This window comes from Mytilus trossulus, unplaced genomic scaffold, assembly GCF_036588685.1.
Source record: "Mytilus trossulus isolate FHL-02 unplaced genomic scaffold, PNRI_Mtr1.1.1.hap1 h1tg000085l___fragment_1__unscaffolded, whole genome shotgun sequence".
In the NCBI taxonomy this organism is placed as follows: domain Eukaryota; kingdom Metazoa; phylum Mollusca; class Bivalvia; order Mytilida; family Mytilidae; genus Mytilus; species Mytilus trossulus.
In genome coordinates, this window is record NW_026963295.1 from 3,211,153 (window position 1) to 3,228,783 (window position 17,631).

The 17,631-nt window shown below is 32.2% G+C and overlaps 1 protein-coding gene across 1 annotated transcript in view; it reads right to left on the reverse strand.

Annotated features, from left to right (window-relative positions):
• Positions 1–242: 242 nt before the first annotated feature.
• Positions 243–17,631, reverse strand: part of LOC134699854 (uncharacterized) — a 75,240-nt gene continuing 57,851 nt past the window's right edge. Inside the window, exons 12-24 of the mRNA XM_063561261.1 lie at positions 17,098–17,545; positions 16,375–16,524; positions 15,271–15,434; positions 13,716–13,920; positions 12,497–12,615; positions 11,776–11,948; positions 10,332–10,598; positions 8,602–8,666; positions 7,224–7,771; positions 5,123–5,428; positions 3,954–4,123; positions 2,981–3,259; positions 243–1,780 (exon numbers count right to left, since the gene is read on the reverse strand). Of these exons, the coding sequence (XP_063417331.1) occupies positions 1,750–1,780; positions 2,981–3,259; positions 3,954–4,123; positions 5,123–5,428; positions 7,224–7,771; positions 8,602–8,666; positions 10,332–10,598; positions 11,776–11,948; positions 12,497–12,615; positions 13,716–13,920; positions 15,271–15,434; positions 16,375–16,524; positions 17,098–17,545 (2,925 nt within the window). The 3' untranslated portion in view covers positions 243–1,749. The remainder of the gene's footprint in view (positions 1,781–2,980; positions 3,260–3,953; positions 4,124–5,122; positions 5,429–7,223; positions 7,772–8,601; positions 8,667–10,331; positions 10,599–11,775; positions 11,949–12,496; positions 12,616–13,715; positions 13,921–15,270; positions 15,435–16,374; positions 16,525–17,097; positions 17,546–17,631) is intronic.

Sequence of the window (17,631 nt, forward strand, 5' to 3'; positions counted from 1 at the left end):
TTTTGGTACAGAAATAATTCAATATTCAATGTTTGAAAATCATAACTTTAAGAGATTTGAAATAGAAAAACTTTCAAATGTTGAAAACGTAACAGTAGTAACCAAAAATCTGTAGTAACCTAAATTTCAAGTACAAATAAAGTACTGTAAAATACAGGTACCTAAATATTACAATAATTTTAGTGTAACAAAATAGTACTGAAATATTAAAAGTAGATTTCCAGTACTACAAATTTTTAGTACAGAAATAGTACCTATGCAAAAATGGCTGTGTAAGAAAAACTATTAATTTATAACTATCTACACAAAGTTATCTAATAAAATAACTATTGACCATAAATACAATTATTTACATCATATACAAACTCATAAACATAATAACTCTTCTGATCTTTAATTAGTAGCTAAATATATAGTGTATATCAAAACAAACTACAGTCATACGACACAAGTGAGTTCTCACTCCAAAAATGACCTATCAATTCAACTAAAATCAGTATTTTTCAAAAAATTATTACCAAGTAAATCTATGAGCGAGTTTTATAAAATAGATACCATGAGATGCAGAAATGTCTAAAGTTTTTTTTGTTTATTTGGCAATAATTTTGGTGAGGTTTGGTTTCATTATATAATGGGTTAAACACAAATGTAAATTTTTACGATTTTAATATGACTAAAATACATATATAGTAAACTTTTCAAGAAATATTTTTGTAGAAGTATGTGAAAAATCTATGACAAAACTATATGTATTAGTATTAGGGCTGATTTAGAAAGACATTTATGTTAAAGGAATGGATAAATGAACATCATTATTTTCAGCATTGTTGATTTAAAAAAGATTATAACACATACCAATATGAAAATCTTCTAGAATCTTACACCACTATTGACAAAAAATAACTAAAAATACTTCAATCTAAAGAAATTATAATTAGTGAGCATATCTTTGGTTTGATAAAACATTGAACAGTTTGCTCGATATCAACTCTACATTTCAATAAATGATGCCACAAAACAGCTAAAAAGAAGGTGGGACATTTTTTTTAGTCTGAAAATTCTTTATTAAGGAGACTGCAATATATATCTCACAAAAAAGAGGAATATACAACAGGCTCACAAAAAGCAATTTGTCCAACAAATAGACCTCAAAAGGTTTATCAACAGTCAGTAAAACACTTCTCAAAAATATAAAGATACAAGAGACCATACAAATCATGAGTTTCTTTCTAAGAAGTTCCTGTAAGAAGTCAGCCTCATAAAAATAAAGAAACAAAAATGTCCATTGGCAAATTTTCGATGCATTAACGATAAAAGATATATTATATTACTATTAGTTCAATATTACAGACAAATTTATGGTGTTTGATCCTTAAGAATAAATCAAGTGGTACATTGAGGTAAAAATGTTTTTATAACAGAAACTACTATCAGAAATGAATCTGTTTAATAACCTCAATCTGGAGATTTCAAAACATTGATTCTTTGTACAAATGTAGAATGAAAAACCAAATTTGAAATTTGATTTATAATTTAAAAATATCTTTCAATTTTTCTTTCTCACATCAATTGGACCAAGAGAGAAATTTAAACAACATACAAATGTATACCAAAATAATCTGACTTTTGGACTGGAAAGTTGTTGCCTTGACAATAAACTTGATTTGTTGCTATAATATGTACAAATGTTATGTTCTATGGGTCTTTGTCTTCCTTGTATCAGTCCCTACTTGGTGCTTTTAACTCAGTTTAGACATCATTCACTGGACTAACATACGATCTGTAATGAAATATAACAATAAAAAATCTTAAAAGTTCCAACAGACGAAGAAATTGATGATTAAGATTGAAATAAATTCATAAAACACATTTAACCCATAGAAGTTGTTATTGTTGGCATCTGTTTTTGAAGAATCAATGGAAGTATTTTCTTAATGCTAACAGTATTGAAGACTTGCTCATTTTGAGAATCACTAGTCTTAATTTCACACGTTCAGATATCGATAGTCGGTAAGATAATTTGTTACATATTGTGCTAGTGATGTAATACGGTATAAATGTGGTCAGTAAATTCCATGTGGGGATTCCAGCTTCACTCTCACCTCATATGGAATTTACTGACCACATATATACCGTATTACATCACTAGCACAATATGTAACTAATAGTATTGTTCAAAGTTAAGTGAACTGTTAGCCCCTTAGGGTATCACCGGGCTATACCAGAAGACAGTACTTCTTAACCGGCATGAAATTCAAATACAGTCAAGTTTTCCCTTTTGAATGGTTTTACACTAGTAATTTTGAGGTCCTTTATAGCTTGTTGTTCCGTGTGAGCCAAGGCTCCGTGTTGAAGGCGGATCATTGACCTATAATGGTTTACTTTTTTTAAAATTGTTATTTGGATGGAGAGTTGTCTGGCATTGGCACTCACACCACATCTTCCTATATCCAAACCTGTATTCAAGGGAGAAAGCAAAAGTGGTCTCTTTATACAGGTGATCTTTAAATCCAGGTTTCACAATTTCAATAGAAGGAAGTTTTTATGTACATTATAACTTTGGAACATACTAGTGTAAGTAAACAATTCTGTATTGGTCTCGTTTGTATATTGACGATGATTTACTGTTGTCTGTTCTATGGTTGGGTTGTTGTTGCTTTGACACATTTTCCATTTCCTTTCTCAATTTTATATTTCTAATGCATATTCATAAAGATATTACACCAGTTCAGCAGATACCATCAAAACAGTAAACCTTTATTCTTTCAATTCCAGTTCGTCCACAAATGGTTTAGACAAAGACATTTAACTGTTGAACTCTTTTGTCATGTTTGTTGTATAGACGTGCCATCTTTTTTTATCATTTAAGATATCAAATAAACAATACCTTGGAACATTCATTTAATTTTTTTTACAAGTTTTGGTTTATATGTGTGCAGATAGATAAAAAAAATTAAGTTAAAATGTGCACTCCACTTACTGAAATGTTTGAACTAATTCTGAAAAACTTGGCCGTTGATTTGGTTCCATTTGCCAACAATTTTTCATCAGTAGATATACATGATCAGGGCATTGTTCTGGCTTTTCTAAATGACATCCCTTATTTATAATGAACTCTGCAATTTTATTCATCTCTGTGTCTGTTTTACAAATGTTTGGATGTTTCCCGTACGAAAATATCTCCCACAAAACAATCCCATAGCTCCATATATCTGACTGAGTCGAGAGTTTTCTTTCTTGAAAAAATTCTGGAGAGCACCTATGGAAAGAATATAAATGATTTACGAAATACATTAGTAAAACAAAATATGAAAAAAAATACAGTTAAATAAAAAAAATAATGTTGATTCAGAGATATGTCTTGCCTGTGTGTAACTTTGCAAAAGTATGCTTTTACATGTAACCACACATGGATTAACAGATGTATTGGAAGTTGATGTGACTGTCATACAAGTGAGAGGTTAAGCCAGCTATAAAACTTGGTTCAATCCACCATTTTCTACATATTAAGAAAATACCAGTACCAAGTCAGGAATATGGCAGTTGTTATCCATTAGTTTGATGTGTTTGAGCTTTTTATTTTGCCATTTGATTGTTGACTTTCCTTTTTCAATTTTCATCTGAGTTCAGTATTTTTATGAGTTTACTTTTTTTAATATTCATTTGCATAATGTAAATTGCTATCAAACGCAGCTTATATTTTAAACATCTACTTGTATTCATAATACATGTAATAAATTATGATACATAATTCTATCATTGTGTATCAATATAAATATAACTTCATACCAGTGTTTGTATTCATAAGACATGTAATAAATTATGGTTCAGAATTCTATCATCTTGTATCAATATAATATATAACTTCATACCAGTGTTTGTATTCATAATACATGTAATAAATTATGAAACAGAATTCTATCATCGTGTTTCAATATAATATAACTTCCTACCAGTGAACATTCATTTTCTTATCGCCTGATCGTCTGTAATAAGCCTTCTCCTGCAGTAGTTTGGCCAAACCAAAGTCCGATATCTTGGTTGTTAGATCATTGGTCAATAACACATTTCTCCCAGCTAAATCACAATGGATAATGCTTCTCTCAGCTAAATACTTCATGCCCTGCAAAATAAAAATCTTAGATGTTAATCAATATAAAATATGGGTCTCATTGGGATCAAAGCGTGATATGGGATTGCCGATTTTTTGTAAGTGTGAAATGTGAAAGTCAAATTAATGAGCCGTAAAAACGTAGAATAAAGTCTAGCAGGACAGCAGAAACTCTTAAAAAGGGCAATCTAACAAAAACAAATAGCGGGATATGGGATCAGAGCCCCCCTATGAGACTCCCTTAGAAGAATAGAAGTTTAGCCAACATAGCTACAACAAATCCAGCTCAAATTAACTTTTGTATGCGTTTACTTTTCAACATTGGCTAGAGGTATAGGGGAGGGTTGAGGTCTCATAAACATGTTTTACTCGATACATTTTTGCACCTGTCCCAAGTCAGGAGCCTCTGGTCTTTGTTAGTCTGGTATTATTTTAATTTTGGGTTTCTTGTGTACAATTTTGAAATTAGTATGGCATTCATTATCACTGAAATAGTATATATTTGTTTAGGGGCCTGCTGAATGAAGATTCCGGGTGCACAAATTTCTTGTTACATTGAAGACCTGTTGGTGACCTTCTGCTGTTGTTTTTTCTATGGTCGGGTTGTTGTCTCTTAGATACATTCCATATTTCCACAATTTTATTTCATTTTTGATAATCACTTAAAACTGTTAAACAAAAACATATATTTTTTTTTATTAAAAAACTCTTCATTCTAAAAATGTATGCTAATGTCAACCATGTCAACCCTATTGCAACTCTTTAAAATTACAAAAAAGAAGCATTCAATACTTATAATTTCATTTTTTCACTAGAATCATGAAATTTTTTTTTCTTTAAAGTGTTTCTTTTATTTACCTGTGCACTTTATTTTTGAAGCTTGTGTAATCATAAATGTAACATTTCGCTTTGATATGAATATCAAAGTCAGAATGACGCAAGATTGCTGTTAGTCAATCAAAATAAAGTATTATAATAAAACATACATCTGATGTAATTATTGAACCTTACCTCAGCGACACCGAGACATAAATTTAGAAGTTTTTTTGTTTCCAAATCTTTTTGCTCAAATTTACATTTCTGTAAATATTTAACGAGTGTTCCATTATCCACCAGTTCCATCACGAGTAAACAGTCTGTCCTGCAGAACCCATAAAACTTGACGATATTTGGGTGGTCAAGATCCTCTAATATTTTAACTTCTGTCTCGATTTCTTCCTTGCTATTGACACTCTTTTCTTTTAAAGTTTTTATTGCTACGTTTATGTCCCGACCATTCTTCCTTAAAGTTCCTTTGAACACCACACCAAAATTTCCCTATAAAAAAATATTATTACCATCATCATTTTAAACAATGCAACAGTCTAACAGACTTTTAAATATTAATTTATGTTTTATTAGCAGAATGACATGAATTATCATTGATATAGTTATATTAATAAATTGACAGATGTGTTCGATAAGGTCCTAAAATGGCCCCCTTTTTTAGCGTAAATTTCAAATTCGGATTTATCGACCAATATCACGATAAATTATAGCTAATACATTGACTGGCTAGGATATAAACCATTTTGTTGAAAATTTTACGTTTCTGCGTTTCATTATGACGAGAAAATCAATGAAAATGGGGTGAATTTCTATAGATTATTGGACAGGAAACATCATGAACATAGAGCGCATACGTCGACAACAAAGATCTTTTAAAATAATGTTTGTGAAGACATTTCACATGTCTTTTTTTAATCTTATGCTGGTTGACGCCTGCGCTCTATGTTTCCTGGTCGGTTATTTTCGCTAATTTAGCTAATTTTGTCAAATTTCACCAAAATCCCTTATTTTGACCTTTTTTGGATGTAAAAATCAACGTGTTAGAATTAAACTTTGACAAATACAGTTCTGTTTAACTTTCTAACATGTCTTTAAGGCAACTTAAAACATTTATTTTCTTATAACTATGAACTTTATAATTGGGGCCATATTAGCCAAATATGGCCCTTACCGAACTTACTCCTTTAGAATTATTGAAATACTAAGGCTTTTTTTTCTACCTCAGGCATACATTACCTTAGCTGGATTTGGCAAAACTTTTAGGAATTTTGGTGCTCCGTGCTATTCAACTTCGTACTGTATTTGGTCTTTTGAACTTTTTTGGATTTTAGCGTCACTAATGAGTGTTTGTAGACGAAACACGCTCCAGGCATATATGAAATTTAGTCCTGGTATCTATGATGAGTTTAAATAACTTATAAGTAATTTTTTTTAATGGAATTTGTTTTCAATATGCTGCACTAGTATGAAGATTACTGTATTGTATTTTAAGCTTGGCCTTGGTAAAGCTTGATTTAAGTGTCACAAATACCCATCAACTTAGCTCACAATGAGTCGCTGGGTAAACTCAATTTGCCAAAAAATTTACATTTGATGAAGGCCAAGCTTAAAGTACAATAAAGTTATCTCAGGATTATCAATCATATGCATTGATGGACAAACAGATTTAAACTGGGGGCAAGGAGACAAGTTACAACAGGGCTCTTCACAATTAGTTTGGCAAAATTGGATAGGGGGCATATTTTCATTATAGGGGTAAAAATGGTATAAAATTACGGGAAAACATCATTAAATCAGAGCAGTTGCTTGGAAATATGCATAGGATTTCCCATACTTTCATACTGTTTCCACCCCTTTCAAAAAAATCTGCCCCCCATTCCAATATGGCCAAACTAACCATGAAGAGCCCTATTCTCTCCTATATATAGAATACAGATACATAACAAAGGTAACTTCTATCAAAAAAAATCCTTGACAGTCTTGACAGGTCCCTATCTTATTAATTACCTGGCCTTGAAGTCATAAAACTTTTGAGTCAGTTTTTTGTACTCATACCCCAAAAATCAACCAATCAAAATATTGGTTTTCATGTTTCTATCCTGATTTTTGGGCTCCAAGCACTAAGTAAAATATTATGACCTCAACCCCAGGTCTACAATTACTGTTACATTTTAAATGTTGGCGTTCAATTCAAATGTCTATAAGAATAATTTTGTGTAGATCTGACCCAGACTGTTAGCTCTATCTACAGGTTTCACTGTAAATACCTATATTGTATACTTACAGCACCAAGTAAGTTATGATCATTGTAGTGAATACATTTTTTTTCCAATAAATAGTTGAGAGGAATGGTGGCTGGCGGCATCAGTACCAGTGGTGTTGGTGGCAATGATGTTCCTACCACGCCAGTATGGTGGCCTGCAACTGTTGGTCTTGGTGGACTTTGGCTAGAACTAGCAGGTCCAGTCTGATGGCTAGGTGTTGCTGAGTTTGGAATACTAAGACTGAGTGGTGCTTTAGAATTATGAGTCACAGTCCTTGTTTTAGTTTCTGGTGAGCAAGTTATGGGTCCTGGTATTTTTTCATCAGAACTGTTGGTGTCTTTTGGTGCATTGTCAATTGGCTTTTTATTTAAAAGTTTTGCTTGACTTGATAAGTTATGAACAGTTTCCTGTTTTTTGTCTTTATGTTCCAAATTCACTTCCTTTGCTTCTGAGAGTTCTTCTGATTGGTTGGAAGAATCAGACACAACTCTCTGAGAGCTTCTATCTGATTGGCTTGAATTAGATTCTGTGTTTCGAGAAGATGACTGTGACTGATTATTTGAGGACACTGAAAAGATATATGAATACTGTTTAAACATTTATTTTCGTGGGGTTAAAATTTCATGGTTTTGTATCCAAAAGTGAAATCGTGGGGATTAATTTTCCTGGTTTTTAAATTTTTGAAAACAATCATGAAAATGTCACTTTATAATTGACAATACTCAATAAAACTGATCATATACAATCACTATCAGAAAATGTCATTCTAACATCAGAATGATATGTTGTGAAAGATTTTAAGCACTTTCAAGGAAGTTTTAGGCTATGAAACTGAAACTTATTTTTCAAGTGACAATTTATAAAAAAGAAAACATTAAATAACATATATACGTCAGTAAAAAATTGTTCAAATACAGAAAATTCTTGCTTGTCTATGTGTGAGGACTTTTAAGAAAATGAAACAATGTAGTGTTTTCAAAGTCCACTTCCACAACTTTTATTTTGGACGAGACAAAACGTAACTTAATTTATTACCACCACTTGGTCCATGCCTCTGCTGGTGGACTTATTAGTCCCCAAGGGTATCACAATCCCAGTAGCCAGTACTTCAGTACTAGCATGACCATACCGATTTTTTGTGTTATTAAAATTTGCTGTTACAAAATATTAGAAATTATTATAAATTAAGGAACGTATCTCCCTCATGCAAAGCTCTGATTCCTTTCACGTATTTGGCTATACTTTTAGGACCTCTTGGATTATAGCTCTTCATCTTTTATATAAGCTTTGGATTTCAAATAATTTGGCCATGAGCATCACTGAAAAGACATGTATTGTCGAAATGCGCATCTGGCGCAGGAAAATTGGTACCTTTAATTTTATTGAAGTGAAGTTTACCTGTTTCTCTTGTAGCCACTGCTGCTGTTTCTTCCCTGTTCTGTTGATGTATATAGATCAATTCCCTATAAAAATAATCACTTCACTATAAAAATAATCACTTTATTATAAAAATAATCACTTCACTATAAAAAATAATCACTTTATTATAAAAATAATTACTTCACTATAAAAATAATCACTTTTGTAAAAAATTAAGTCACTTATCGTAAAAAATTAGTCACTGTGACTATAAAAAGTCACTTTTACTAAAAAAAAAAAGAGACTTTCACAATAATAATAAGTCACTTTCAGTATACAAATAAGTCACTTATCATGCTTATTTGAATTTCTTTGTCAGCTTAAAAGTATTCTCATAGTCAAACTCACTGGAACTCCGAATGTTGACTTAATGATTAATAATCCTTTATTATTTTCAGGTTAAAGATTAAAAAAAAATAAACAAAGAGTGTGTACATGGCACACAGATGATGCTTTCACTTGTATGTAAATTAACAAAAAGTAAAAACACAAAAATACTGAACTCCGAGGAAAATTCAAAAAGGAAAATCAAAAATCAAAAGGCAAAATCAAAAGTCCAAACACATCAAACGAATGGATAACAACTGTCATATTCCTGACTTGGTGCAGGCATTTTCTAATGTAGAAAATGGTGGATTTGCACCTTATCGCTATTTGTCCAACATTAATAGATATCACACAGGTTCTTGTAAAATTTTGATGTCATAAAACAAAATATCTGAAGCCACAATGGATAAGTGATTGTGTATGACATCAAAACTTCTAGACGATGGGTCAGCCGCGATTAGCAATAAGGTGTGTGGAGCATAACTTGAGAATGGTAAAGGCAACATCACCAAAATTCATATTTGATTTGTGTTTTGTGGTATATATGCCTTGTACATATGGTGATCTATATTTATTAATTTCTGCGTCATTTGAACTCTAGTGTAGAGTTGTCTCATTGGCAATGCAATCATACCACATCTTCTTTTTAATATTGTGTATAAGTTTGAGGACATACATACAATGTAAAGAAGGACAGACAAAGCAACAAGCCAAGGGATACATTCAATGTCCCCTCAGGTGGTGAGAGGAGCAGAAACGAGGACATACATATAGAATCACAGACAAAGCACCAAGCCAAGGGATACATTCAATGTACCCTCAGGTGGTGAGAGGAGCAGAAACGAGGACATACATATAGAAGGACAGACAAAGCACTAAGCCAAGGGATACATTCAATGTCCCCTCAGGTGGTGAGAGGAGCATAAAGAACACAAATTTTTGGGGAGATTATTTAGCAAATCATAGACTTTGTTTGGTGTATATCTTTACAAATAGAGGGGTATAAATTTGTTTAGGTTTTCTCAATTGTTTATTTAACCATATCAATGTGTTGAAACCAAATCTATATTTTCATCCCCACACCGGTCTGTGTTAGACGTATCGATAATAAAAGTGAGTAAACACAAAAGGGTCTTCAATGTTTCGTATGCTTTACTAGAGTCAAAGATATACAAAGAGACATTGGCATGTGACCACGTTGCAAACCTATTGTGACTTGAAAATGGCAGTAAAACATTAGCAAATAAAAGAGTAAAATACTAAACTGAAACTATAAATAATTCACAACAGGGTCATTAAGTTTTACCCACGTAAGTCTGTATGTCCTTACATCCCAAAATTGGCTGACTTTATTTTCAAATATTACATCATGTTCATCCTACCTGCATCTTTTATGGACCTCACTAAAATCTGGTCGTTCTTCAGGCTTATGCTTCCAACAGAGATTCATTAAAGAATAAACATCTGCAGGACAGAGATCAGGCTTTGGCAGACGCTTTCCTCCAATAATGGAGGACATAAGGTGCTTGACCTCGGGACAAACTTTTGGTGAATCACTGTGCGTAAATCCTTCCCATAATACAACACCATAACTCCAGACATCAGCTTTGTGGGAAAACTTACGATGGCTGAGTGCCTCAGGAGAACACCTAAAAATCACAAATATTGTTAAAGGTACAATAAAATGTCTGCAATTCAATATCTGCACATGCTGAAATAGCTCTTCTTAGTTTTAATAATAAATAGTACTGTAAATTATTCTAACATTTAAATAGAATATTTTGTGTCAGATTGTCCGAAATAAATATTATCTTATCTTATGATTGAATTAATGTTGAAAATCTGTATTATGAGGATTTTATACAAGTTTCACATGCACATAACACATTTCATAATCCTGATCTTTGTAATAAAACTGCTATCCTGATCTTTGTAATAAAACTGATATTCTGATCTTTGTAATAAAACTGTTATCCTGATTTTTTTAATAATACTGCTATACTAATCTTTGTAATAAAACTGCTATTCTGATCTTTGTAATAAATCTGCTATCCTAATCTTTGTAATAAAACTGCTATTCTGATCTTTGTAATAAAATTGTTATCCTGATCTTTGTAATAAAACTGCTATCCTAATCTTTGTAATAAAACGACTATCCTAATCTTTGTAATAAAACTGCTATCCTAATCTTTGTAATAAAGCTGCTAACAATTATTTGTTATACCAAAAGGAGTAGGTCCGGTAAGGGCTGGTATTGGCCTCAAATTTCAAGTTCATCTGACGAAAGATTTCAAACACTTTTTAAACACTTCAATGTCTATTTCAATTGATTCAGTTATTTTGTGTGAAAGATTTTAAGTGATTCAATCATTTAAAACGCTGCAATTCCAGCTTAAATATGCCAAATCTATCAAATATGCCAAAAACTGTCACTTTTCATATGTTATTTGTCAAAAATGAAAGTGGCCGCATCCCTGTTCATCCTCGACCTTTATATATGTTATGTATTATCATTAAACACAACCTACATTTCAATATCAAGAATGAACACGAATGCGGCCACTTTCATTTAAGACGGAAACCGTCTAAAATTTAACTAAAATTCTAAAATTGTGAAGATGTCAGTAATTAAGCATGTCTTTATGATGCAAGTACCCAATATATGTGCGTTGTCATGCCAAAATAAGCCCATATTTGTGTAGCAGAGGCATTATACCTTCCAAAAAATAACTAAAAGTATACATTTAAACAACTTTGTAAAACTGCTATATTTTGGGGCCAAAAAGGGGTCTTACTGGACCTACTCCTTTATTAAACATGACTTACCACCATGCTGGTAAATTCTTATTTTCTGATCTTCTATAATAATCTTTTTCTTTATCTAACAATTTGGCCAATCCAAAGTCTGATATCTTGGCTCGAATTTCTGAGCTCAGGAGCACGTTTCTTGCTGCCAGGTCGCAGTGTAAAATTCTCTTAGAGGCTAAGTATGCCATTCCCTAAAAAACAAATGTTAAATTCTTTTAAAGGATAAGTATGCCATACCCTGCAAAATAAAAGTCAAATTCTTTTAGATCGCTAAGTATGCGATACCATACAAAACAATATGGCTCTTATTTTATATGTATAATTACTTCCCTTGAAACAGTGGCATGGATGTTCCACTGATTATAACATAAGTGAACATGAAACAAAATACAGAGGAAACAAATTATTTTTTTAATTGTTATTATCAATGTTATTTCAACTGAACGGGCGGAGCTTCATTTTAATTTGCATAAAGACAGTCTATTTGAAGATGTATGTGATACGGATGATGGCAGTATATTTATTATAGATTTCTAATCACCTATCAATGTCACAAAACTGAATCAGATATACAAATGAACTGAGTGTATAATATTGGACGAATAACTGGACACTTCATTGATGAGTTTATCCCAAAACACCTGTCTATAGACGGACTGGTCTTAAACAAGCCAACCGCTTACACCCCACCCAGTCAAGTGAAATAAATCAAGTACTAAATATCTATCACAACACTCACATCAGCTATATCAGCACATATCCTTAATATCTTAGTGACCGACAACATATTTTTCTCCTTCTTTTTCTTTTTCAGGTAATCTCTCATACAACCTTTCTCTATGTACTCCATTACCAGCACTGAAACAAAAAGACCAGTGTATAAATAATACATAGCTGAGAGGGTGATAGAACAGATTGATGTAGGATAAAAAACTTAAATCAAATAGTTTGGGGTGGGGGTCAACATTGCTGCAAGTTTTGTTAATCCAAAATCGATTTTACATATATCCATATACTAGGTAAATGATTTTTTTTTTCAAATTAAGTTAAGAAAGGGGGGGGATAGGGGGGTCAGTGAAAAAACTATGTGAATTAAGTTTTTTTATCCTACATTGAACTTTTGATGTCGTCCCTTAATAAAGTGCGCTATTGATCAAGAGATTATGATTATGTGAATAGTAATGAGTATTCATGCCTGTAACCAGCAGATTTGAGGGTTTCTTTTTATCCCACTTTTAAAACAAAAAAGGCAACATAAAGTGGACATTGTGATATTGAACTTTATCTTAATTAAAGTTGAGATTTTATTTGTTGCAAGTCTATGTGTCCCCTCTTAAAATGTTTTTCAAATAGATATATATCCATCAGATATTAAAAAGAAAGTTCTTATTACTGCAGTGAGATTTATAATAAAAAAAATCTTGCAAAATGTCTGAATTTTCAGTATCAATTGTATGTTTTGTAGGTGTAACATGAATTCAAGTCACAATGTTACCTATATATATATTGACTCTTAAAATTCAAGAGTTTATCTAAAAATGAGGGTACTTTTTATTTGGCCTTCCAAATACCCTTTAGATCCCTAACATCACTGAAGAGACATTACACCGGATCTGGTGTACTAAAAAAATATTGACACCTAATGTTTGTGGCATAACATCGTGGCCACAAGTATTTTTTTCTCTGTTTAGTATTAAATTTATATTAAGATCCATTTTGGAAAATGTTGTTTGTGCTGTTTTTAGACCCTTTTACAACGAAATTTGTTTTACATGCACACGTATAAAAATTGCGGTTTTTATCCAACGCAATCATGGGTTTGAACGTAGTTTTCAATTTAGACTTGTGTATATATATACCAGTATCATTACACTACAAGTACTTGTAACTGTTTCAAGAATTGACCCTCATGCAAATCATAGAAGAATAAAAGTAAAAGATCTTTGAAGTATACATACTGTTGTCACTGACGCCTATAAAACGAACAATATTATCATGTCGTAGCGTTGACATTAGCTCAGCCTCGTTTCTAAATTCCTCATTTTCCATGACAGACTGATAACGGTCCTCCTTCAGGATCTTGACTGCTACTTGTTGTCTTTGGGATAACGTGCCCTGGGCACTGGTACTCAGATAGCCTCTTTTAACTTCTCCATAATGTCCCTGGAATCATTTTAAAATAAGATTTATAATTAGGTCAAAGCCAGTAAAATGGATGCAGTCAGCATCTTTATGATTAGACAATAGTCGAATGCCTCAAGACTAATAAAATTTCATTCAGATTAGTAAGAATTAGAAGTAGTCAATTTCAATGGAACAGCTCTTAAACATAGTCTGCACCAAAAATGTTTTCAACTTCTGGTCTGAAGACCAATATTTCAACATTCTGATTGGTCCAAATAAATTTTTGCAAAAACTTACTAGTCCGAATAAATATCTTTAGTCTGGGGCATAGGACTAGTGGCTAACAGTGCAGGCCATAGAACATATCTTTATTATCACTGATTATGTAATCTTGAATTATGTCAACTGAACATGTTCATGATGTTTTAAATTGTCAATTCAAAAAAATTGCGCTTAATCAGTTGCAAACTGTCTTATTCAGCAATGTTCAGTGATTGTCCATAATTCTGCCTATCATATTTGTTTCAGGGTTATTGTTTATTTGAACAATCAGATTATTGATTTCAAGTTTTATTAATCATTATATATAATTATGTCAAAACCTTCTATAGCTTAAATACTATAAGTTATATGGTTCGCTACTGACCCTGTACGGATCCATATAGAGGGTTAGTAAAATCCAAAGGGGGTCAGTAGTGAACCATATAACAAATTTATCACATCTGCTACTTATTCTGTTGTGTTTTGTAGAAAATTAAACAATAAAACACAACATCATTAATAGATGACATCATCATCAAACATTTACTAACCCCCTACAGATTCATTTGAGGTCACCATGTGACGGTGTTAAACCAATCACGACATGATAATTTACCTGTGGTGCGATAATACACAATATCATGCTTTTGTTCATTATTGAAAGCAGTGACCTGTTTCTGAGTAAAATTACAAACAAACAAGAATGTGTCCTCAGTACACAAATGCCCCACTCGCACTATCATTTTCTATGTTCAGTGGACCATGACATTGGGATAAAAACTCTAATTTGGCATTAAAATTAGAAAGATCATATCATAGGGAACATGTGTACTAAGTTTGAAGTTGATTGGACTTCAACTTCATCATAAACTACCTTGACCAAAAACTTTAACCTGAAGCAGGACATACGGACGGACGGACGGACAAACGGACAAACGGACGCACAGACCAGAATACATAATGCCCCTCTACTATCGTATCAGCATAAAAATCATTGGACAAACATTCCAAAGATAGGCAGACTACAGATGTTACTCCTAGAATGGGGAAGTAATACCATTATAATATACAGAAAACAATTCCTATGTCAATAATTCAACACAATAAAAGCACAAATACTGAACTTACAGATCCTATTCTTCCTTGAAGTTTGAGCCGCTTGCTGTCAATTAGGAATTTAAAATCCAGGAGTTTGTTATTGTGAAAGATTTTGTCCCGGCAAGGTTCAGTGAAACCTCTCCTCCCAGCAGGCGGTGGTGATGTCTGATTAGCCTTTAAATTTACTCTCATATCTACAAAGGGAGATAATACAACAGTAATATATGTCAAACATCATCATATCCTGTTTTTGAAAATGGTTGGGTTTTTTTAATATTGCAGAAAATTGCTTGTGTCCCGCACCTTGGTTTTTGTGAATATTAAACAAAGGACACAGATGGCTTCATGACAAAATTGTATTTTGGTGATGGTGATGTGTTTGTAGATCTTACTTTACTAAACATTCTTGCTGCTTACAATTATCTCTACCTATAGTGAACTTGGCCTAGTAATTTCAGTGAAAAATGTTAGTGAAAATTTACAAATTATATGAAAATTGTTAAAAAATGACTATAAAGGGCAATAACTCCTTTGGGGTAAATTAACCATTTTGGTCATGTTAACTTATTGTTAGGTCTTTCTTTGCTGTACATTATTGCTGTTTACAGTTTATCTCTATCCATAATAATATTCAAGATAATAACAAAAAAACTGCAAAATTTCCTTAAAATTACCAATGCAGGGGCAGTAACCTAACAACGGGTTGACCGATTCATCTGAAAATTTCAGGGCAGATAAACATTTTTACCCAATGTCAGATTCCCTCTAAATGCTTTGGTTTTTGAGTTATAAGCCAAAAACTGCATTTTATCCCTATGTTCTATTTTTAGCAATGGCAGCCATCTTGGTTGGTTGACCGAGTCACTGGACACATTTTTAAAACTAGATACCCCAATGATGATTGTGGCCAAGTTTGGTGTAATTTAGCCCAGTAGTTTCAGAGGAAAAGATTTTTCAAAAAGATTACTAAGATTTATTCTTCACATGCCACTTTTTTTAACAATGACTTTCTCCCCTTACCTCCCATTACAACATTAATTAAAATATGTTTATTTTTTTCAAATATTGAATTGGATGGAGAGTTGTCTCATTGGCACTCATACAACATCTTTTTATTATATATATTATAAGTACCTTCAGCTGTCCAGTGTGTATTGGTGTCACATTCTAAATACTGCATAATGTTAGGAATGTCTTTCATAAAGGCTCTTTCAAACTGGTCTGGTGAAGGGGTAAATGATTCCATGTCACTTTCATTAATCTCTGAATATTCACGATGGTACTCTGAAATGGAAAAATAAACTCTGAATATTCATGATGGTATTCTGTAATTAAATATATTGTTCATTAATCTCTGAATATTCACGATGGTATTATGTTATGGAATATATTGTTCATTAATATCTGAATATTGATGATGGTACTCTCAAATGGTATATATTATTTATTAAAATCGGAATATTCATAATGGTATTATATAATGGAATACATGAATATATTGTTCATTAATCTATGAATATTCATGATGGTATTCTGTAATGAAATATATTGTTCAATAAACTCTGAATATTCATGATGGTATTCTGTAATGAAATAAATTGTTCATTAATCTCTGAATATTCATAATGGTATTATGTAATGGAATATATTGTTCATTAAAATTACCTGCCTGCCTGGTCTGTTTACAAAGAGTAGACCCGGGGGAGGGGAAACAGACATTCTTTTAAATGTGGCCTGAAATTAATGTTTCACTAGCCAGTTACAGGGCAGATTTCCTACCAAAGGTTCCAAAAACATAAATGGTAAAGATAATTAATGCATTAACATCTACATTAAAAATAGTAAAACTAAGCATACCATGGTCTACATAACCAGAATGTACATTTCTCAGATCTCGTAGAATTATATTAGTTTCTATTCTATCCTCTGCTTTTGCCCAACATTTTGCCATAATGTCTGTGACAGTTCTTTTAATCTTTATGTTTCTATCAGTGCTACTGGTACTACTGTATCCTGTACTATAAATATGTTCATCTGGATCTAACACACTACTGGTTCTCTGCCCATTATTGACCTTTGAGTAATCTGGTAATTTAGCCTCACTTTCATTCTCCTCACAATCGTTAGTCCTGACTTCATCAGAATCTCTGTTATAAATAACTTCTGATGGGTTCGTACATTTTGTATTTCCATTATTACTGGAGTTATCAGATGAATGTGTTGCTCTACTCCTTCCCTCGTCTCCTCTGGTGATCAAGTCTTCAGGAAAATCAATAGTTTTACCACTTAGGTAAAATTCTTTAATCTGAAAATGGAAAGAAGTTATCTAATTGAAGAAGTGACCATCTAGAAATTTTCATAAGTTGGGGCTTACTGGCTGCCTAAGAGGAG